This window comes from Electrophorus electricus, chromosome 18, assembly GCF_013358815.1.
Source record: "Electrophorus electricus isolate fEleEle1 chromosome 18, fEleEle1.pri, whole genome shotgun sequence".
Classification (NCBI taxonomy): domain Eukaryota; kingdom Metazoa; phylum Chordata; class Actinopteri; order Gymnotiformes; family Gymnotidae; genus Electrophorus; species Electrophorus electricus.
Window position 1 is genome coordinate 567,501 of NC_049552.1, and position 24,000 is coordinate 591,500.

The window sequence follows — 24,000 nt, forward strand, 5'->3', positions numbered from 1 at the left end:
TGATGTTGTAGGCTGTGTCGCGCAGCTGTACACGGTAGGACGTCCAGATGTGCGTGTAGGTCTTGTTGAAGTAGCACTCATTCTGGACAGAGGCGGTGTATTCAGGACACTCACGCCAGCCAGCATACAGGGTGCTGGATATCACACACACACACACACACACACACACACACACACACACACACACACACACACACAGGGACACGCAGGCCAGGCTGTTCTTTAGCTGAGCTCCTACATGTCTGTGCTACAGACAATGTCAAGACTGTGGTTACAGTTAACTGATTTAAAAAAATTATATTAGTGATGGTGAAATGGTCGATGAATAAATTAGTCTGATGTATAAGGTGAATGCATGACACTCTCAGACCTAATGTGGATAAACCCTCCAAGAGTTTGGCTTACTGAACACCTCTGATGGTTACTAAGGAAGACCTCTGAGGGTTTTCTTACTTTGTCATTTGGAAGAACACTGCGAGGGCTCCGGGTTCACTGAGATTAGTGAAACTCCCTACACTCCACCAACAACGAAACGTCTCCTGCTCCCTGGAGCGACACCCCGTGAAGTGAGGTTGTGTGGGCGGGTCTGAGAGAGAGAGAGCGAGAGAGGGGGATAGAGAGATAGAAAGAGAGAGAGAAAGAGAGAGAGAGGTTCAGTCTAGGCTGAGGATGTATGTATGTGAGGGCCACACCAGAGAAACGTTTTGCACATTAACATTATTGGCGGAGTCATAGCTGCATCTCAGCCTGGTCACTAGAAAAATCACAACTGTCCGAGACTCAAAAACAGAGAAAAAAAGCAAAAAAAAAACCCAAAACAGATGCTGCAAATGAATGTTTATCACTAGAAATTAGTCACTGATCATACTGAGACTTCCATCAAGTCTAAAGCTTCCAGACCACAGTGGCCCAGCTGGACATTCTGTGGCACTTCTCCTTTTCCTTCTGCAGATGGGCTCCTCCCATGCCCCTCCCCTGGCTCCTACCCCTCCGTAGCTTTAGCGCAGTCATAAATAAGGCGATTGATTTCTCTCCGCCGCTTTGCTTCTGCACCTAAATAAATCACCAGCGCTCACATTCAACCCCACATCATCCCTACTGCAGAGCAGGCCAGAGGATAGAGAGTAGAGCACAGAGCAAGATACAGAGTAGGACAGAGGGTAGAGCACAGAGCAGGACAGAGAGCAGAGTACAGAGCAGGACAGAGAGCAGAGCACAGAGCAGGACAGAGAGTAGAGCACAGAGCAAGATACAGAGTAGGACAGAGGGTAGAGCACAGAGCAGGACAGAGAGCAGAGTACAGAGCAGGACAGAGAGCAGAGCACAGAGCAGGACAGAGAGTAGAGCACAGAGCAAGATACAGAGTAGGACAGAGGGTAGAGCACAGAGCAGGACAGAGAGCAGAGTACAGAGCAGGATATTGAGTAGAGCACAGAGCAAGATACAGAGTAGGACAGAGGGTAGAGCACAGAGCAGGACAGAGAGCAAAGTACAGAGCAAGATACTGAGTAGAGCACAGAGTAGAGCACAGAGCAGGACAGAGAGTAGAGTACAGAGCAGGATATAGAGTAGAGCACAGAGCAGGATATAGAGTAGAGCACAGAGCAGGATATAGAGTAGAGCACAGAGCAGGACAAAGAGTAGAGCACAGAGTAGACCTCTAGACCAGTGAAGATGCCTGGTGCCTGGCACCAGGACGTTAGCACCATGTCCTTTAACTTGTGAGATGGCGCCTCCATGGACTGGACGTGTTTTTCCAGAAGACAGATATGATTGATCAGCAGGTCTGGGGTGTCTGGAGGTCAAGTCAACCTTGAACTCTGTTATTGCTGAACAACACTTGCAGGACACACATCCTGCTGAAAGAAGCCACTGCTGATAGCATCACCGCTGACATGAGGGGGTGTAATCAACTAGTATCCACATCTTCATTAAAGAGAGAAAAACATCACACACACACACAAACACACACACACAGCACAGTTATACACACAGCACAGTTATACACACACCACAGATACAGACACAGCTCAGTTCTACACACAGCACAGATACAGACACAGCAGTTATACACACAGCACAGATACACACACACACCACAGATACAGACATAGCTCAGTTATACACACACCAGATACAGACACAGCTCAGTTATACACACACCACAGATACAGACACAGCTCAGTTATACACACAGTACAGATAAATACACAGCACAGATACAGACACAGCACAGTTATACACAGCACATACAGACAGCACAGATACACACACAGCACAGTTACACACACCCACAGCACAGAAACACAGAGCACAAAAAGACATTCACAGAGCACAAACATGGCACACACACCCGCCTCACACACGCGCGCGCGGCTATGGAGCAGAACAGCGAAAGAGGTGTGTGTAAGCCGTGCGCGCGGTGAGCCTCACACACCTCTTTGGCTGTTCTGCTCCACAGCACTTGTGGAACACAATCATCTATCATCCTGAGTCTTAGTACAGCAGGAGACCATTAATCTCTGTGTGTGTGTGTGTGTGTGAGAGAGAGAAGGAGTCAGTGAGAGAGAGAGGGAGAGTGTGTGTGTATGTGTGTGTCAATGAGTCAGTGAGAGAGAGAGAGAGAGAGAGAGTGTGTGTGTGTGTGTGTGTGTATATGTGTGTGTCAGTGAGAGAGAGAGAGAGAGAGTGTGTGTGTGTGTGTGTGTGTGTGTGTGTGTGTTGGATGGGTGTCCATTCCTTGCTCAAGAGTCGCCACAAATCCCCTCTGAGATGTCAGATTGCAGCTGGTAGATGTTCTCAGAGCCCCTCCTCTAGTAACCACATGACTGAGCAGTAGCATCATGTTCATCTCTAAAAAAATGTGGACACAGGTGGATGCCAGGGTGAGTGTAGGCCAGGGTGAGTGTAGGCCAGGGTGAGTGTGCATCGCAGCACATGTTTTAAACATCTCTTTCACCTGGAGCCTCACTGACATTAAAAGGTGTGAATGTTAAAGACCTTAAATCATTTACCATGGAGAATGTGTCCCAGGTTCACTGCTCCTCTACAGAGGAAAAAACAGTTGCTCCTGTGGCTGTTCTGCTGTAGCTAGATCACCAGCTCAGACGCAGTGTTCCCTATTAGCCAAGAAACATGGGAATAACCAGGCTGAACTTGGCCATCTCAGACATGGAAGTAAATTGATGTTGGGGGGGTGGGGGGCATCTTCTCTAGGTCATGTAGGCAGAGCAGGGCACTTGACCCAGATTAACGCACATGGTAAGACGTACTTGGCTGTAATGGAACTAATGGAACCGGAACTATTACACACACAACAGTATGTTATTATGAGTGTGGTCATCTCTGTCTCTCTGTGTGTGGGGGAGGGGGGCAGTTTGAGGGCTATCTGTTGAAACACAAAATGAATTGATTCATTGCCATGAACACAATATCAGTATTGGACATTCATTACTGGAGATACATTCAGTATTGGACATGTACATTCAGTACTGGAGATGCATTCAGTATTTATATATATATATATATATATATATATATATATATATATATATATATATATATATACACACATACATACACACACACACATTCAGTATTGGAGATGTACATTCAGTACTGGAGATATACATTCAGCATTGGAGATACACATTCAGTACTAGAGATGTACATTCATACATAGATGTACATGTATAGGCTAAAAACAGCAACATAAAGTGGTTAAAATATAAATTATAGAATAAGTATTATTTTTTAAATGCCTACAAGAATAAGTAAGATTGTTGCGGTGTGACATCACACTGCTGTCTCAACGTTGTGATGTCATGGTGGGGTTTTGTTTATTACACTGATGTAACTCTAGTACTTTTTGTTTATTAGACTCATCATTGTTTAAGAGAGACCTTATGTATTTTGTACTTCTAGGTATCAGCATTGATCCCTGTATTTCTACAGTATTCTAGTTCATTGGTATATTGGACTCTAACCTGCTGTACTGTACTAGGATGTATTCTATGGGTAGACAAAGCACTTTTGTAAGTCTCTCTGCAGAAGAGCATCTGCTAAATGCCGTAATATGTAAATATAATTGTAGTGGTCCAACCCTCAGCAGGACTGAAGCTACTGCAGGAACTGAGCACAGAGGCAGGGCTTTTTGAACAGGGGCCCAGGCAAATCACGACTGAACTGCTGAACTGATCTCTGTGAAATGGAGTCCATTCTCTGGGAGGTGTTGAATGGTAGGTGTTGACTGGGAGGTGTTGAGAGGGAGGTGTTGAGTGGAGGGCAGTGAGTGGGTGGTGTTGACTTGGTGCTGAAGACGTTTACTGACGGTAGAGAAATGTTGCTCAGGGTTTGTGACCTGAGTCACTACAACAGAAGGGCTGCGTTTACAGATCTTTGTCTGAGCGTGTGATCCAGGAAGTCCAGGGAGTGCACGTGTCCTGTTCCAGACGGAGCATGGCGGACAGTGACTGGACACAGCAGAGCAACTGCTCTGAGGGTGGTGGTCTGCAGAGCAACTGGAGAGTCAAGGACAGTAGAGACAGACTCACGCCAGCAGAGTGAAGACTGGCACAGGCAGACAGAGGATCCATAGCTAAGAGGTTATGGAGGAGAGTGAAGTTTTAGAATGAGGCACACAAAGAAGAGCTGAAATAAGTTTAGGATCTGAAACCGCAGCACACAGAGCAGCAACGTTTACACGGGCATGTTTGTGAGTTAAACTGAAACAGCCTAGCAGTGACATAAGACCAACTGAGAGTGAAGAAACAGCTGAATGTTATCATCTCTGAGGACAAGCAGAGATCCGGACTTGGAGATGGAAACAGTGGGAAACTCACTCCATTCAGACAAAAGGTCAGAGGAGGAATGTTGGTTGGCTGGGACAGAGAGGAGAATTAGACTACTGGTGGAGACACACACTTTCAGAGTCTCACATTCAACAGAGAAAACCTCGTGCAGTTTATATAATGCAATCCTCACACCTAGTCCTCCACCCAGTTAACCTGGGCTACAGAAGTCTCCCACAGCAGGTGGAGCCGCCGTGGTTAGGCAGGTGCGCTTCCCCATTACCTGCCCGGGGTTCTGTCTAAAAGGTTTTGTCCAATGTGGTCACTGAACAGAGCAGAATTACCCACACGCAGTGCTAAATTACACAGGAAGAGGAGCAGTGGAAGGCGGTGGTGCAGAAGAGGGTGGTGATCAGTTAGTCCACGTCAGGACTACAACCAGGCTGAGGTGTAGAGTGATGATCAGTGAAATCGAGACACAAAAAGCCGAGCGGCAGGTGACATGAGGCAACAACTGCTAGGACTCACAGTTTATCTCCAGTCTCCTAGCAACCAGGACTAATGCTAGTTCCATGTTAGTCAACATGGCAACCAAACATCAGTCAGCCAGCTAAGCAACAGCAGCACCTTAATAGAGTGATAGATAGTGAAGAGACAGGCCGGACATGTCCATGACACCATCAGCACAGAGACAGTGAAGTGTACATATGATGTCATCGTTTCTGTATTGCATCACTCTCATGATCCCACAGTACTAATATGAGTTCATATGAGTTCAGTAGCCACTCACCTCCTGACAGAAGCAGCTCTCCTTACCGTGGAGACACTCCGCCTCGTGTGTGTGTGTTATTAAATAATTAAATCCTGTTTTCACTCAGGTAGCACTTACTCACACACCGCTACAGTATCCCTCGTACACACCGGTAGGACAGACATAAGGACAGGACAGAATTAGGCAGCTGTAACTGTCCTATAGTCTTGTAATCCTGCACCTACAGACCTACAGGACAGCCTACAGGACAGCTCACAGGACCTGCTGGTGTGTGTGTGTTACTGCTGGAGTGTGTTACTGTTGGAGTGTGTGTTGTTGCTGGAATGCGTTACTCACAGCAAGCAAGCAGCAAGGTAGAGTTATGATGAGTTATAATGTGTGTTTTTTTCCACACAGTTAAATCCATGTTAGTGGTTTTCTGTGAAGTTACACTCGCAAAGGTAACAGAAGGTTGATGCCCCATGTTCACACAGGGCAAAAAAAAAAAAAAACTCAGAAGAGAAACCAGAAAGATATGTGAAGTGAAGGTTGGTATTTCTGTTTCTGGAAAGCCTGACTGAATTAACAACAGCAACACGCTTGGAACAACAGCCACACTTCTGAAAATGAAATGGTTACTTCATCCACAGGACGGCAGGAGCTTTGCAGCTGAAAGTGAAAGTAGAGTTTTGCTCCTTCTGGAGATTAAACATGCCATTTCTGTCTGAAGGGGCCTCATGGCATTAGAGACACAACAGACTCATCACCAGCATCACAAAATAAGGGTCATAATCACAGTAACACCTTCAGATGTGTGTATACTGAACGGACCACATCACCTCTCCATACGACAGTGGACACACCCTGAATCGGTTTCCTAAGAAAAGTGAAAAATGTCCTACTGCCAGAGAGCGAGAGAGAGAGCGAGAGAGAGAGAGAGAGAGAGAGAGAGAGAGAGATTAGAGTAGAAGGGAAGATGAGAGCTGTTATGAAGCTTATCTTCTTCTCTGCTGCCCCCTGGGACAGAAGATGGTAATAACAGCTGTTCTATCCTGGTGTGTCTTTCTGACACTTATGACCGTCAGCCGCAGGGACGTCTGCGTTATGGGATGTCTCACACATGAGCCTAGAGCAGGTCTTGACTTACCTACTGAGCACTGGACACGGCTGCAAAATGTAAACAGGTGTTAAAAATAACTGACAATTACACACACACACACACACACACACACACACACACACACACACACACACACACACCAGAAAAGTTGACAAATTCCAATATGTCCAGCAAAGACATAAATATCCTTCTCCAACTGCACATGTGTGTTGGCGCACAGCAGTTAGACAGAATTAGTGCAGATTTCTGTCCTTATGAGCACAATCCTCACTAATGGCTTCATTATTCCGCAATCACCTCACGTACACTGATAATGAGGACGAGATGTTCCACAGGACACCCAATAAGACAAGGTATCCAGTATTCTAATAGTCCAGCATTCTAATAGTCCAGCATTCTAACAGTCCACTATTCTAACAGTCCACTATCCCGACAGTCAAGTATTCTAGTAGTCCGGCATTCTAACAGCCCGGCATTCTAACAGCCCGGCATTCTAGTAGTCCACTATCCTTACAGTCCAGTATTGTAACAGTCCGGTATTCTAGTAGCTCGGCATTCTAACAGCCCGGCATTCTAACAGCCCGACATCCTGACAGTCCAGTATTCTAGTAGCCCGGCATTCTGACAGCCTGGCATTCTGACAGTCCACTATTCTGACAGTCCAGCATTCTGACAGTCCACTATCCTGACAGTCCAGTATTCTAACAGTCCGGCATTCTGACAACCCACTATTCTGACAGTCCAGCATTCTAGTAGTCCACTATCCTGACAGTCGACTATCCTAACAGTCCGGTATTCTAATAGTCCGGTATTCTAATAGTCCGGTATTCTAGTAGTCCGCTATTCTAGTAGTCCGCTATTCTAGTAGTCCGCTATACTAACAGTCCGGCATTCTGACAACCCACTATTCTGACAGTCCAGCATTCTAGTAGTCCACTATCCTGACAGTCCACTATCCTAACAGTCCGGTATTCTAGTAGTCTGCTATTCTAGTAGTCCGCTATACTAACAGTCCGGCATTCTGACAACCCACTATTCTGACAGTCCAGCATTCTAGTAGTCCACCATCCTGACAGTCCACTATCCTGACAGTCCGGTATTCTAATAGTCCGCTATACTAACAGTCCGGTATTCTAGTAGTCCGCTATACTAACAGTCCGGTATTCTAGTAGTCCGCTATTCTAACAGTCCGCTATTCTAGTAGTCCGGTATTCTAACAGTCCGGTATTCTAGTAGTCCGCTATTCTAACAGTCCGCTATTCTAACAGTCCGCTATTCTAGTAGTCCGCTATTCTAACAGTCCGCTATTCTAGTAGTCCGGTATTCTAACAGTCCGGTATTCTAGTAGTCCGCTATTCTAACAGTCCGCTATTCTAACAGTCCGCTATTCTAGTAGTCCGCTATTCTAACAGTCCGCTATTCTAGTAGTCCGCTATTCTAACAGTCCGCTATTCTAGTAGTCCGCTATTCTAGTAGTCCGCTATTCTAACAGTCCGCTATTCTAGTAGTCCGCTATTCTAGTAGTCCGCTATTCTAGTAGTCCGCTATTCTAACAGTCCGCTATTCTAGTAGTCCGCTATTCTAACAGTCCGCTATTCTAGTAGTCCGCTATTCTAACAGTCCGCTATTCTAGTAGTCCGCTATTCTAACAGTCCGCTATTCTAACAGTCCGCTATTCTAGTAGTCCGCTATTCTAACAGTCCGCTATTCTAGTAGTCCGGTATTCTAGTAGTCCGCTATTCTAACAGTCCGCTATTCTAACAGTCCGCTATTCTAGTAGTCCGCTATTCTAACAGTCCGCTATTCTAGTAGTCCGGTATTCTAACAGTCCGGTATTCTAGTAGTCCGCTATTCTAACAGTCCGCTATTCTAACAGTCCGCTATTCTAGTAGTCCGCTATTCTAGTAGTCCGGTATTCTAACAGTCCGGTATTCTAGTAGTCCGCTATTCTAACAGTCCGCTATTCTAACAGTCCGCTATTCTAACAGTCCGCTATTCTAACAGTCCGCTATTCTAGTAGTCCGCTATTCTAACAGTCCGCTATTCTAGTAGTCCGCTATTCTAACAGTCCGCTATTCTAGTAGTCCGCTATTCTAACAGTCCGCTATTCTAGTAGTCCGCTATTCTAGTAGTCCGCTATTCTAGTAGTCCGCTATTCTAGTAGTCCGCTATTCTAACAGTCCGCTATTCTAGTAGTCCGCTATTCTAACAGTCCGCTATTCTAGTAGTCCGCTATTCTAACAGTCCGCTATTCTAACAGTCCGCTATTCTAGTAGTCCGCTATTCTAACAGTCCGCTATTCTAACAGTCCGCTATTCTAGTAGTCCGCTATTCTAACAGTCCGCTATTCTAACAGTCCGCTATTCTAACAGTCCGCTATTCTAACAGTCCGCTATTCTAGTAGTCCGCTATTCTAACAGTCCGCTATTCTAACAGTCCGCTATTCTAACAGTCCGCTATTCTAACAGTCCGCTATTCTAACAGTCCGCTATTCTAGTAGTCCGCTATTCTAGTAGTCCAGTATTCTAGTATCCAGCTTGCTGTGCTGTTTTGCGACGCTGTTGCTCTCTAGAACAGCTGCATCTAAGAAGGAAACTGCCAGTTTGATAAACTACTCACTGAGCTGCTGAGTGTCCTCTACCCTGATGTACAGGAGGGTGGTGTCAGAAGTATGAAATACAGGACTGAACACAGGACTGATACACAGGACTGCACAGTCTGAGTTCCACCACCCTGCACTAGAATAAACACCACCAACAGATGCTGGATCAGAATCCACACAAAATAGATTAAAAAACAGACTGAATTAGCACTAAAATGCTGAGCACCCAACCAGAGAGAGAATAACTGACAGGTTTTTAGAATTAACTGACTGCTGAGGCTGAAGTGAACATTTCAGTTCCGTATTTCTGCAGTAAGTACACACACAGAGGAACGGTCACTGAGTGGGTAATAGTCTGATGTGAGTAGAGTTGGACGTCCCAACTGTCTGGACGTTTCTCTGTTTGGCAACTTTGCTGAACAAACAAAGCTGAGTACTTACACAAGACCGAGGCCTCTCTCCCTCCCTTCTTCTCTCTCTCTCCCTTCCTCTCTCACTCTCCATCTCTCCCTCCCTTCTTCTCTCTCTCTCCCTTCCTCTCTCACTCTCCATCTCTCCCTCCCTTCTTCTCTCTCTCTCTCCCTTCCTCCCTCACTCTCCATCTCTCCCTCCCTTCTTCTCTCTCTCTCCCTTCCTCTCTATCTCTCCCTCCCTTCTTCTCTCTCTCTCTCTCCCTTCCTCCCTCACTCTCCATCTCTCCCTCCCTTCTTCTCTCTCTCTCCCTTCCTCTCTATCTCTCCCTTCCTCCCTCACTCTCCATCTCTCCCTCCCTTCTTCTCTCTCTCTCCCTTCCTCTCTATCTCTCCCTCCCTTCATCTCTCTCTCTCTCTCTCTCCCTTCCTCCCTCACTCCCTCCCTTTTTCTCCCTCTCCCTCTCTCCTTTCCTCCCTCAGAGAAAAGACGAGTGAACCTCTCCCTAATTCCAGACACTGGTGTTACATAAATAAAAACTCATTCCAACAGGAGTTCATCCTGCCATGGACATACACAGGGTGGGGGTAGAGTCCCACACAGACACCACATTAACCACTAATTACCTGTTACAGTATGGCCATGTAACCATAGAAACATGTACAGAATTTTTGTTTTGTGACTACTGTTAGGTGAGTAGAGAAACAAAATTGACCTGCAATTTTCAACACAACACAGCCTGTCACATAACCTGCACCCTACCACACCCGTAACCTCCAACAACACTGTACGTTTCTAGCTATTTAAAGGAACCCCCGTATTTCTCGTGTAAAACCAGACACTTTATTTAGACTTATGCACATCTGAATGTACATCTCCAGTACTGAATGTATCTCTAGTACTGAAATTGATTTATGGCAGTGGATATAATCTGTTTTCCCATATGAGCAAACATTTGAATAAAAATATTGTCTAATAAATGGAAGAAACACGTCAGTGATGGCTTTATTTTAAATAGAGGACATCAAACAAAGTGACTTTACAGCTGATGTGTCACACACAGCATCAAATCATTAACAGTAATTAATGTATTCATATAATTAGTTTATACGTCATTGAAAAAAGTGTAAAAGAAAGTATAATAGCATTTATAGGGCCTTTGTAAGACTACCCTACCCCACCCCACCCGTGATGTCAGCCATCGTCCATCACGATGTGGATATCATCAGACTCCATGTAGGTAGACATCACCCAACTGTCCATCAGACCAATGTATTCAAATATGTTGACTGATTTACTGTACGAGTTCTGAATAGCAGCAGTAGAACTGTTAAATATGACATGTTGAACACCGCAGTGTATATGGACAGGTTGTTAATAAACTCCAGCCCAAATCCCAGAGTGCAGTGGTGCAGGACAGACAGAATTATGAGTGTAGAATAGAGAGGGTTTTTATTCTTGACCAACAGTCTGTTTCGTGTATTAGATCACTGAACATGTCCCTGGACTTTGGATGACAACCATCAAGTGTCACGCATTGATTGCAGGATTGTTTGACCAGACAAGTCAAGCGTCTAGTTTGCTCAGTGCTGAGACCTTGCTCCCCTGAGCTGTGGGAGACAGCGCCCCCTAGGCACAGAGCTCTGGCATCATTTAATATCAGCGTCAACCAACTTTCTTTCCATCATTTTCTGGTTGTTCCGTTGCAGGGCACTAACAGCCTCGTGTTAAAGCTACAATATTTTAGCAGTTTCACATGTTTCTGTGTGACTAAACCATCTCAGGGGAATTTAGGACATCTTTCTGTGTCTCTTCTGCTCACTAGTCACTGATACTCATAAGCCGACATCTTCTTGTAATCTGTTGCTGAGTTTGGAATATGACGATTCGTTAGGAAACATAATTCTTCAGGATACACAAATTACTCGCAAGGCCATTCGTTCTCCGGAAGGGAAGCACTCTGGTGTCAGCGGACGTACAGCAGAGAAGTGACTGCTGAGAAGGTGAGCTATTCAGGACAATGAGTCGTTGTGGTGTGACCACCATGTGAGTTTCTCTAGGCCCATCAAACTGGGATATGCAAATAATATGCAAATGTTTCTATTTTGTGAAGAGGGAAAAGGTGTGTAAACCTGAACCTGTAAATATAAAACAGATTTGAGGATCTTTAAGAGAAAAAGTACAGATTTTATCTTTAAAGAGCCGCTACCCTATGATACCCTCCCAGGGACCCGGAGAAGACCGCAGAACTACAGACATACAGACTCAGGGAAAAACTTCCCACTATCACAATCTAACTTTGACTGATATCCTCTCAGGGACTGTAAGAGTGTGTGTGAGACTGTGTGTGGGAATGTGTGTGTGTGTATACAATCTAACTAACTGATATCCTCCCAGGGACTGTAAGAGTGTGCGTTAGACTGTGTGTGGGAATGTGTATGTATGTGTGTGTGTATACAATCTAACTAACTGATATCCTCTCAGGGACTGTAAGAGTGTGTGTGAGACTGTGTGTGGGAGTGTGTGTGTGTGTACAATCTAACTTTGACTGATATCCTCTCAGGGACTGTAAGTGTGTGTGTGAGACTGCGTGTGCATGTGTGTATGTGTAGGAAGAGAGTGTGTTTGTGTGTGTGTGTAGGAAGTGTGTGTGTAGGAGTGTGTGTGTAGGAAAAGTGTGTGTGTGTGTAGGAAGAGAGCGTGTGTGTGTGTAGGAGTGTGTGTGTAGGAAGAGTTTATGTGTGTGCATGTGTGTGTGTGCGCGTTTGTATGGAGGAGTGTGTGTGTGTGTGTGTGTGTGTGTGTGCTACCTGGTGTGAGGAGCTCAGACGCAGGTCCTGTCCTGTGTCCTGTAGCAGTCAGCAGACCCAGAGCCCCGAGCAGGAGCAGAGTGAGGCAGGTCGCCATGACCCCACCTCCCTACAAACACACACACACACACACACACACACACACACACACACACACACACACACACACGACAGGCTAGTCGTTAGCACGGACAACATTCTCCTCTCCACACCCTCACACAAACCACCCACATGCACACACTCCCAGATGGCCAAGTGCACATCATTAACTCTCACACTCCACACACACGCTGTGTTTACATTGGTCCTTCGTTAATGGGTGAATACTTGGTTAGTACATGATATGTTTATCACTTTACCTGCAGTGTGGCCAGCAAAGACAACGCAGCTAATGTGAACACCAGCAGACGCATTAGCAACACAGGCTTATACTCAACCACAGAACAGAAGACATACACGCAAGACATGCAGGGACAACTCACAGAGGACCAAGACAGATCGCAGACTTGCTGGTGTGTCATGTTGAGCTCTGATAGGTGCTTTTTGGACTTAACCAGAGGCAGACAAATGAGAGACAATTAACACAAAGACCCTTTAATTCACAATCAGCTAGTCTTTAATATCTGCACAAGGCCAGCATTCACGTGCTCACCCGCTACTCTCCACTGTACGCGTCCGCCTGTGCCTACGTGTTTTCTGTGAAAAGGGCCTGACATGCTTAGGACACTGGCACATGTTGAGAAAGCGCCTGAAATGTGAGGTCAGGTCACATCTCACTTCAGCCCAACAGCTAAATATAAACCTTCTATATTTATGTGAACACCACAAACCAACATCGCCATCAGAATAAAAGACCCACTGCTGTGATTTGAAAGAAATCACAACTTAGCTGAAGTCATGACACACTCATGCACCCCCAAACCAAACCCTTTAACCAGCAACACTCCAGTTATACACAAATGTATTTAATCTGGATGGAGGGCAATTCACTCTTCTGGGAGGGGAGTTCACTCTGAGTGCTGTTTCACCATCAGTGGGTGCCATCCTGAGCTTCCCAGGCCTGATCCCGTTACAGGACTGATGTCATGTCCTGCATTGGGGAAGTGACAGTGGTGTGAAGCCTGTGGACCTCAGAGCAGCAGGAGGACAGCGATGGCTTGCGGTTCCCACGGCAACGGCAGCTGAGCAAATACAGCTGCTCATTAGCTGTGACACACCTGAACTCCTGAACTCCTGAACACCCGAGCTCCTGAACACCCGAGCTCCTGAACACCCGAGCTCCTGAACTCTCCAGTAGCAGCACTAATTCTAGTTCCTCTGACATGAAGGTCTGTGGGCTGGACAACCACGTAAAGACTGAAGAGAAAGTAATGAAGTATTTGACGAAACTGTTCTATACACACACACACACACACTCGCACACACACTCGCACGCATTAAAGAGACCACAGTGTCTGCAGCCTAACCAGATCTTCACAAACCACTCTTGGGCCTTGATATTATCTTCTAAAACATTTCACACATTGTAGAGGAAAATATAACATGACTAAATACAAAAGAGAAAATGAACTCCATTACCCCAGTACGCAGCTCCACTAACCCCAGTATCATATATTTAAACATATTACTATATATTCAAACATATTACCATATAATTAAACATAGATATAGTTAATGGTAAAGCAGACATATAGACATATAATTAAAAACCTCATTGCAATTATATTATTTAAAAACCTCAGAGGAAGGATTGATCTGATTGGACAGAGGTCTTCCAGTGCTCAGGCACCTCTGTGATTAAAATCAATACCCATGTTTTGTAAGCATCATAATATAAAGGCATAAAGAACCTAGATGAGCAGTCAAAGGGCAGATCGCCAAAACATCACTTCTGTGTGGACATGCTCGCAGCTGAGAATGTTCTAGATGTTTTGTGGAAGAGGTATATGATGTGCACTTTGACCCCTGTATGACGAAGGCTGCATTGTGCTGTTAGTTCTTCAAGGGGAAGACTATCTTTAACTGTGATAGCAAAGAGCACTTCACCGTGATCAGCAGTAACCACACCTGCACCTCACGCTCACAACAGTCTGATGGTTGCTAACAGTGAAAGCGCCTCCCATATTCTCTTAATAAGTATTATGTGTTGTTAATCCAGTCATTAATACATTGTATTAAAAACTTGTGGACTGTTGCCCAGGTTTGGAAAATCAAACTAGAGCAGCTAAACACAGTGGTGAGCCTTCCTTCAAAGGAACAGCTAAACTATCCTGAGGTCCTGCTGTTTAAACACACACACTCGCTGCTGCAGTCTGCGTGAGCGCGGCACTGCAAACCTCGTGCTGGAGACCATGTGGCAGGGTGTGTACAGGGCCTGGGGGCATGGCTACCACCCCTGTGGCAGCTACAGGGGGCATGCAGTTGACACAAAGGGCCACAGAACCCCGCGGGGGAGGGGTGGAAACTCCCTGGTCGCTGATTGGCTGAGGGGAGCAGCTCTGTTTGTGGGTAAGAGTACAGAGAGTGCTAGACTGGCAGAGCCTTGGGAACCTTTAACCTGCAATGACTCAGTGCCTTTACCCAGAATGCCTTTTTAAAAAGTATAAAACGCTACATTCTTAACATGCAACATGGTACCACAGGGTCCACCACTTGTGAAGCGTAAGGCTGAGTGGATTGTCTCAAAATGACGCAAATGAATCCTGTTTTTTTTAAAAGAACACTACACTACAAAACAACAACAACAATAGGAACCAACACATAGTCCTGCACTGTGAGGCAGGACACTAAAATCACCTTTCTGCATATCTGTGGGTTCAGTTAGGTTTCTACAGTTTAGCAAAAGGCGCACAGCTGCAGTTTCACAGAGCGATCCCACGACCAATCCTACGACCAATCCTACGACCAATCCAATTTTTACTGTATACCCAGCTTCTGGTCTGTGAATATAGTGTGAGACAGATGTTGTGGTTGGGTAAAATATTCAACTACTGCCTTGAGCTAAGATCCTGTTATCTGCTGCAGTTCAGTGTTGGTCTTGCACAATACTTGAAACCGCAGATTTTAAAGTGTTTTCGAGTTATAACATGCAAGCAAATGCAGCCAAGGACAAGCTACGTGTTGTGCAGGGAGAACACTGCACATCTAACACTGCAGTACAGAACACTGCATGTCTAACACTGCATGTCTAACACTGCAGTACAGGGAGGGCCAAGCTGAGTGAAATGGACCTGCAGCTGAAAGGAAACACCCCACCCAGTTACCCAAGAGCAGGGCAGTAGAACATGTGCCATTGCCCCTGCAGCATGTAGAGCAGGTCTCTCTCACACTCACTCACACACACACACACACACACACACACACACACACACACACACACACACACACACACACACACACACACACACACACACACACACACACACACACACACACACACACACACAGCTCAGCCCTGGGAAGCCCCTCAGAAAGCCAGCGTGTCAATGCATAGTGTGTACTCCATACACAGAGCCACATCACATCCACAGTCCTTTACTGGATGTAGACCAAAGATTTCCTTTAGATGTTCCTCACAACTGCACGAGGACTTCAGGCAGAAGGTCAGTCATGAGAGGAGCAGACATCACCACTAAGGGTGCCCAGAAGGGTCACTTGAGCAGAAAGAAGTGCATAAAATTAAAACTAACACTGCATTGGTCACTGGCCACATCACTGAGCGCACAGTAGGTTTGAAGCTGATCCACCCCCCTCATGTTAATAACAGCTCCATTAGCCTCTGTTAGCCTGGCCAGGCACCTGTAATTAATTCCTGCTTATTCCAGAAGCAAAGACAATGTGAGGTGGGTGTAGTTACAGGAGAGGACAGACTTCTTCAGCAGCAGAGCCTCTCATGGGCCACGCCCACCACGAGCCACGCCCCTCACACACCCTTCCCATCACAAGGCCCTTCAACCCTAAAGCTGCTCAGTGCTCAGCTATGTGTGTGTGGGGGGGGGATGGGGTGTTGTGCCCGGTTCAAAGGTCAAATTTAATCACTGAAACTTGCATAATCAGGCAAACAGACTTTTGCAGTAAAATAAACATTAAACCTGCATGTGCTGCATTACAGTCCACATGGCTCTCCATCGTGTGCTAGGGGGCACATGAAGTCTGACCGGGAGTGAGTGCCAAGGCCTGGCTGGCTTGGCACGGGGGTTCACAGAGTGGGGGGGGGTTGGGCTCAGTGCCAGGATCTCTCTGCCCAGCCTGGCTGTCTCACACACGCCAGTGGAAAGAGCTGGATCAGCACTGCAGGCTGCTGGAGACGTGACCTGACCACAGGGTGCCAAGCTGGGTACGATATAGTGCTTATGAGTGTGTGTGTGTGTGAAGCGAGTACCTTACTGTCCATGTGTATGTTTACGTTTCAAAGGTCTGTAGCTGACTGGACTTCTGATCTGCCTGCCCACCAGAACAGAACAGAACGCTCATCCAGACAGGTTCAAGACTACAGGGTTCAGGACCACAGGGTTCAGTACCACAGGGTTCAGGACTACAGGACCACTGAGCACCATGCTAGCGTCAGCCGTTTCCTGAGCTCTGCCCTACCCTGCAGGCTGCTTGGAGCTGCTCACAGCAGCATGCTAATTTAAGCCAGGACACATGACACACAAGCAGCTCTGTCTGTAGACAGACACTCCATATGCAGCACTCTGGTTCACACAGCCACTCTTACAGAGCAGAAGAGCCACAAACAATGCATACAGCACAGAGCAGCACAGAGCAGTACATACAGCAGAGCAGCAGTGTGGGACATGTCATCATTACTGAAATATCACCTTTATAACAACACTAACAAATCAAAGTGTGGAACATCCTCCCCTGCTCGGATGGTCCACAGGCGTGTTCCGTGTTTGTTTTGATGAGTCCCAGGACTGACACGGTGCACATTGGGGCTGATCAGTGGTGTAATGTGGGCAGTGGTGCTCAGTGGTGAAGGGACTGGTCTAGTAATCAGAAGGTTGCCAGTTCAAGTCCCACTGTTGCCACTGTTGGGTCCCTGAACAAAACCCTTAACCCTCAATTACTCAAGTTGTGTTCAGTCAGAATTGTAAGTCACTTTAAGTGTCAGATAATTGCCATAAATGAAAAAAATATACTGCCTCTCACATAACCGTAATGTTTTCCCAACATAATCGTCATGTATTCCCAACGTTAGCAAGTGTGTCCATTCCACACAGCCCTCGGGCAGCTGCAGGGAAAACTGCCAGGAATTTTCAGCAGCAGAAGAGAAAACAGACCGAACTTCTCAGCGCTCCTCAACAGGAAAAACAGGATAAGAGAAGGAGGTGGAAAGAGGGAGGTGGAGAGGTGGAGGAGCACAGAGAAAGAGGGAGGTAATCATTCTGAAAGTAGAAAGAAATGTCAGGAAATGAAAGTGTGATCAACAGTCTGTAGGTGGAACACAGGCAGTGCACCAGTAACTATAGTAACACAGAACTAACATGTAATAATAACAATAATAATAGTGATGATGAATTCATGTTTGCTCAGTTTAGTTGTAGCATTTGTTTTTCTTTTTTCATCTGAGTACAAATATCAAATCAATCATTGAAAATCAATCATTATTAAAAACCAGTCACCATATCAAACTTGTCATTATTAAAAACCAGTCATTATTAAAAACCAGGTCACCATATCAAACCAGTCATTATTAAAAACCAGGTCACCATATCAAACCAGTCATTATTAAAAACCAGTCACCATATCAAACCAATCATTATTAAAAACCAGTCACCATATCAAACCAGTCATTATTAAAAACCAGTCACCATATCAAACCAGTCATTATTAAAAACCAGTCACCATATCAAACCAGTCACCATATCAAACCAGTCATTATTAAAAACCAGTCACCATATCAAACCAGTCATTATTAAAAACCAGACATTATTAAAAACACAGTCGCCATATCAAACCAGTCACCATATCAAACCAGGTCACCATATCAAACCAGTCATTATTAAAAACCAGTCACCATATCAAACCAGTCATTATTAAAAACCAGTCACCATATCAAACCAGTTGCCATATCAAACCAATCATTATTAAAAACCAGTCACCATATCAAACCAGTCACCATATCAAAGTTGTCATTATTAAAAACCAGTCGCCATATCAAACCAATCATTATTAAAAACCAGTTACCACATCAAACCAGTCACCATATCAAACTTGTCATTATTAAAAACCAGTCATTATATCAAACCTGTTATTATTAAAAAAACAGTCACCATATACCAGTCATTATTAAAAAGCAGTCACCACATCAAACCAGTCACCATACCAAATCAGTCATTATTAAAAACCAGCCATTATACCAAATCAGTCATTATTAAAAACCAGGCATGACCCCCCCCCCCCCCACCCCCCCCCACATACACACTACTGCACAGAGAAGACCCAACACCCCCAAAGACACACACACACACACACTTTGGGCAGCAGGCAGTGAGCCCAACCACGTTCCCTACTAAAGCTGTTGTGCAGACAGGGGGCCACAAATTATATTATAAACCTTAACACTCTAAACTTTAATTTCCCTGGCTACACGTGCAGGTATACATATACATGTATGCAACACAATGATGGAGTAGATTTATTAATTTATTTGGAGTTTTGTAGTTCTTTACTTGATTTACATCAACGTATAAACAGCTAATATGAGCTCGTGGGTAAGTAGAAGCCTGGAGGAACCACCTAAGTCTCAGATAACAACCAAGAGTCTCGTGCACCAACGTATTGGAAGACAGAAACTCCAGACTGCACGGCGCTAATGTCACGCGTCTACACCTTCCCAAACCATTCCTTTGATAGGCTCAACAGGATACCGACAACTGAAAACGACATCAGGAGAATCTAAACTTCTGAAAGTGTGAAGTTGAACTGCAGCAGACCACACGGCTGCTCACGCGCGTAGTGTTTCTAAAGTCGCTCACACCCGACCCGTTACTTACTGCACGAGCAAAGCAAAGTGACAACGACCACATCTGAGCACAAACACGTCAACCTATAACGGAGATATTCTGGAGGAGACAGTAAAACCGACCAGCTCACTTTTCCAAGTTCGTCGCCCGCGGTGTGCGTGCACGTTCCCTTGCACCGTAGCCGTTCAAACGCGCACGCCTGCCGTTAATGACCGTCACGGTAAGCTCACACACAGACCTACCTTCAGCAAACTTGTCTGCGACTGAAACCTCTGACTTTACTTTTTCTACGGCGTGTGATCATGCGCGCCAGCCAGCGGGACTGCAGAGCACGAGCCTTTCTGCAATGTAGCCGCTACAGTGCACGCAGTCACGCGGACGCGTGTCCACAGGTTCTGGACTGGACGCGTCGCTGCCCGGCTGGCACACGCAGCTCCAGAGACGCACGGAAAAGCGGCCCAGCGCACAGATTTGGAGGGGCAGGGTTACGCGGGCAGCCTCCGGGCTGTCACGCGCCCTCTATCGACAGATATTCGCTGTCTCGCGTTAGCTGCCAACTGTACCACTGACTCCCGCAAATGTAATAATATAATTAAATGTAACGATACAATTAAGTAACGATATTAATCAGGACAGCGTCGGAAGTGGAGTAGTCTCGTTAGAGCCACAACGTGTTGCCTTGACCGCCTCAGAATGCTGCATTCTCTTCCCATATGGGATTTACGCTTTTCTGCTTATGAATACACGATTTAATATTATCGTACATTTTACTTGTTTGCGGTCTTTATTTTAGTCGTCTCAACAAGTGCAATGCACTGAAGAAAGGGAGAGATTACAAACAAATCCTTATGGCTGTGGTTAATTATAGTGAATGTTATTTATGTAGATTATTACAATTTTACAAGCGTTTTTTGTAAACATAAGATAATGTTTCATTGTTTGTGTTTAGTGACAGGAAGTCTGGCGTGGAGGTGTACATGTACTAGCTCGTTGACACGAGCTTCACGTGTCCTGGATACATGTGAAACTGCTGCAGCTATTCACCAGCTTGAACTTTGACCTGGGAATTAATAAATCGTGGCCAAGGTAACCCTTTGTGGCTTGATTGCTAGCTGAGGGCATTGCAAACACCCAACCACCCCACAGTCCTGCCTCAAACACCCAACCACCCCACAGTCCTGCCTCAAACACCCAACCACCCCACAGTCCTGCCTCAAACACCCAACCACCCACAGTCCTGCCTCAAACACCCACCCACCCACAGTCCTGCCTCAAACACCCACCCACCCACAGTCCTGCCTCAAACACCCAACCACCCACAGTCCTGCCTCAAACATCCAACCACCCCACAGTCCTGCCTCAAACACCCACCACCCCAAAGTTCTGCCTCAAACACCTACCACCCACAGTCCTGCCTCAAACACCCACCTGCCTCAATAGCTCTGAACTCAGCTAAGGGTGTTGTGTTGTGACAATACCCACTGTGAACGCCACATAAAGATAAATGTCATAAACTGGATCGTTTCCAAAACGAAAAATACTGTCCACTACACTGCAAAATCATTTCTGTTTTAAGAGAAAAATATCAGTCGTCTTCTTTGGTAGTAAAAGATGAACCCATGTTTTATAATTTAGTATCTCTACTAAATATTGTAGTGTGGATTCTGAGATGTTATCTTTAGCTTGCCTACAACCTCCAGTAACCCTTAATGCTAAATTAGTCTTGTGTGCACATCCCACACTGCAAATTCTGACTCCAGATAGAATATTTTTAGCATAGGTTATAGTGTATGAGTGCCAGCTAAACCCACTGGACTTGGAGTGAAAGTGTTAACTGGTCCTGAGGGTACAGCACACTCTCTAGGGCAGTGTTGCTTGGTCTGGAGATCTATTGTGATAGTCTGTCAGGGCTTCCAGAGAAACTGTCCCATCACATTCCATTTGCCGCACCTCTGACTCAGAGAAACAGCAGTCGCAAGTTATTCCAGTGTGATGTGAAAATAATAGCTGAGAGGCACATGGCAAAAATCCAACCGAGGCAATCTCTTTACACTGCCTGCAGTGTTGACAAAAACAACACGATTACACTGCTTTCTTAAACACATAAACTTAGCAAGGCACAATTAACTTGGCACAAACAAGACTGATGCTTAGAAAGAAGGCATTGATGTGGACAAACATCATAGGCTGCATGCAGGACGCTGTCATTTGGCCTTTACTGACTCTGGGTAATGTGTGATTCGTTTTGTATGGGGTCATTTTGAGCGTCTCACGACCTCTTCTGTGTGTAGCTCTGCCCTAATAATGGGATTAGGCTGGAGTCTAAGTGCAGCCTGCAGACATCTCACATTGGCCTGTCTGCTACGCCCCGGGGCAGGGAGATAATGCCACACAGGGGGCGTGACGGCGAGGGCACGACAGATTATTGGACAGGAATGGCCAGAAAGTGAAACAGCAATCCAGGTTCAACAACATGTGCACATGAGGGGGTGTGCAGGTGAGGAGGTGCAGGTGAGGAGGTGCAGGTGAGGAGGTGCAGGTGAGGAGGTGCAGGTGAGGAGGTGCAGGTGAGGAGGTGCAGGTGAGGAGGTGCAGTGAAATGAATAACTTAATATGAATGAATATTATGGCATCTGCTACCAGTGAGGAGAGTGGTTTTTAATAATCTAATTGTTTTGCTGTGTGGGTCTTCTTCAAACACTGGTCTTGCAGTAACAGAGCTGCTGTTGGGCTGAACACACAGTTCTCCGGCAGTCTAATCTCCATCATCATCCACTCTGCTTTGATTTCTGTCCAGTGGTTTTGGTATTATGGCGTGAGCTCTCAGCAGTCAGTCTAACCTGATGTGCTGTTGCCCTTAATTGGCAAATAATAAAAGCAAATAATATTAGACAAACAGACTTGGTGTCTGGGCTCTAAAAAACCTGACTGATTTAATGAGGTCTTCTCTGTATTTGTGTTTTAGCGAGATCTTCTCCGTGTATGTGAGTTGATGTGGTTTTCTTCATGTGTGTGAAGACAAGTATGGAGACTATTCTCTGTCATGGCTCCTAGATGGTGGAACAAACTGCTGTCCGAACAGCAAAGTCCCTTGTAGTCTTCAAACACAGACTGTAGACCCGTCTATTTGTGGAATATTTAAATGACCACTGATCCTGCTCCTATGTTGAGTAACTAAAACTCTAGTACTTATTGTAGGGTATTGTTTATTGTTTATTGTACTGATTTTGAATGCTCCTAAGTTGACTAATGCTAGTATTTATTGTTTATTACACTTATCATTGTCTGTTACAGAGATAATGTGTATTTCACACTTCTAGTCATCAGCAGTGAGCCCTGTATTTCTACAGTATTCTAGTTCATTGGTATATTGGACTCTAACCTGCTGTACTGTACTAGGATGTTTTCTATGAGTAAATGGCAAAGCACTTTTGTAAGTCGCTCCAGATAAGAGTGTCTGATAAATGCCATAAATGTACATGATTTGATGAGGTCTTCTCCATGTGTGTGATTTGATGAGGTCTCTGTGTGTGTGTGTGCTCGTGTTGATGAGGTCTTCTTTGTGTGTGTGTGAGTGTGTGTGACTTTGTCCTAGTCGGAGGAGGAAATGAACCAGTTATCATGTCTCTGTTTGTCACTGTTGATGTTGCATGCAGATTAAAATCTTCCTTCCACTTCACTGTCCGTAGTGATCGAACACCAGCCAGGAATATCAATCGGAGAGTTCACTCTAATTAAAGTGTGAAAATAACAAACAGGATATGGTGAGAGTGACAGAGTGAGGTATGTGAGAGAGAGGTCTGAGAGTGAGTTTTTATGAAAGAGTGAGCTCTGAGAGAGAATAGTCTTTAAGAGAGTAAGACCAGACAGAGACATCTCTGGGAGAGAAGCTTGAAGAGTGAGAGAGTGAGCTCTGTGAGAGAGGGTTATGTTAGGGTTTAGGGTTTAAGGTTAGAGTTAGGGTTAGAATTAGGGTTAGAGTTAGAGTTAGGGTTAGAGTTAGGGTTTAGGGTTTAAGGTTAGAGTTAGGGTTAGAATTAGGGTTAGAGTTAGAGTTAGAGTTAGGGTTAGAGTTAGGGTTAAGGTTTAGGGTTTAAGGTTAGAGTTAGGGTTAGAATTAGGGTTAGGGTTAGAGTTAGGGTTTAGGGTTTAAGGTTAGACTTAGGGTTAGAGTTAGGGTTAGGGTTAGAGTTAGGGTTTAGGGTTTAAGGTTAGAGTTAGGGTTAGGGTTAGGGTTAGAGTTAAGGTTTAGGGTTTAAGGTTAGAGTTAGGGTTAGGGTTAGAGTTAAGGTTTAGGGTTTAAGGTTAGAGTTAGGGTTAGGGTTAGGGTTAGAGTTAGGGTTTAGGGTTTAAGGTTAGACTTAGGGTTAGAGTTAGGGTTAGGGTTAGAGTTAAGGTTTAGGGTTTAAGGTTAGAGTTAGGGTTAGGGTTAGAGTTAGAGTTAAGGTTTAGGGTTTAAGGTTAGAGTTAGGGTTAGAGTTAAGGTTTAGGGTTTAAGGTTAGAGTTAGGGTTAGAATTAGGGTTAGGGTTAGAGTTAGGGTTTAGGG

General features: G+C 45.3%; 1 protein-coding gene across 4 annotated transcripts in view; it reads right to left on the reverse strand.

Annotated features, from left to right (window-relative positions):
• The window catches only part of ghra (growth hormone receptor a), a 29,513-nt gene extending 9,581 nt beyond the window's left edge, over positions 1–19,932 (reverse strand). The window contains exons 1-6 of one of the 4 annotated variants that reach the window (XM_035536406.1): positions 19,695–19,932; positions 17,636–17,780; positions 17,305–17,525; positions 12,485–12,593; positions 454–586; positions 1–134 (exon numbers count right to left, since the gene is read on the reverse strand). The exon at positions 1–134 is cut by the window's left edge and continues 36 nt beyond it. In XM_035536406.1, coding sequence (XP_035392299.1) covers positions 1–134; positions 454–586; positions 12,485–12,581 — 364 coding nt within the window. In that variant the 5' untranslated portion in view covers positions 12,582–12,593; positions 17,305–17,525; positions 17,636–17,780; positions 19,695–19,932. Of the gene's footprint in view, positions 135–453; positions 587–3,014; positions 3,120–12,484; positions 12,594–17,304; positions 17,526–17,635; positions 17,872–19,694 lie in introns of those variants that run through there. The other 3 variants (XM_035536405.1, XM_027027628.2, XM_027027630.2) reach the window with 3 other exon arrangements.
• Positions 19,933–24,000: the final 4,068 nt, after the last annotated feature.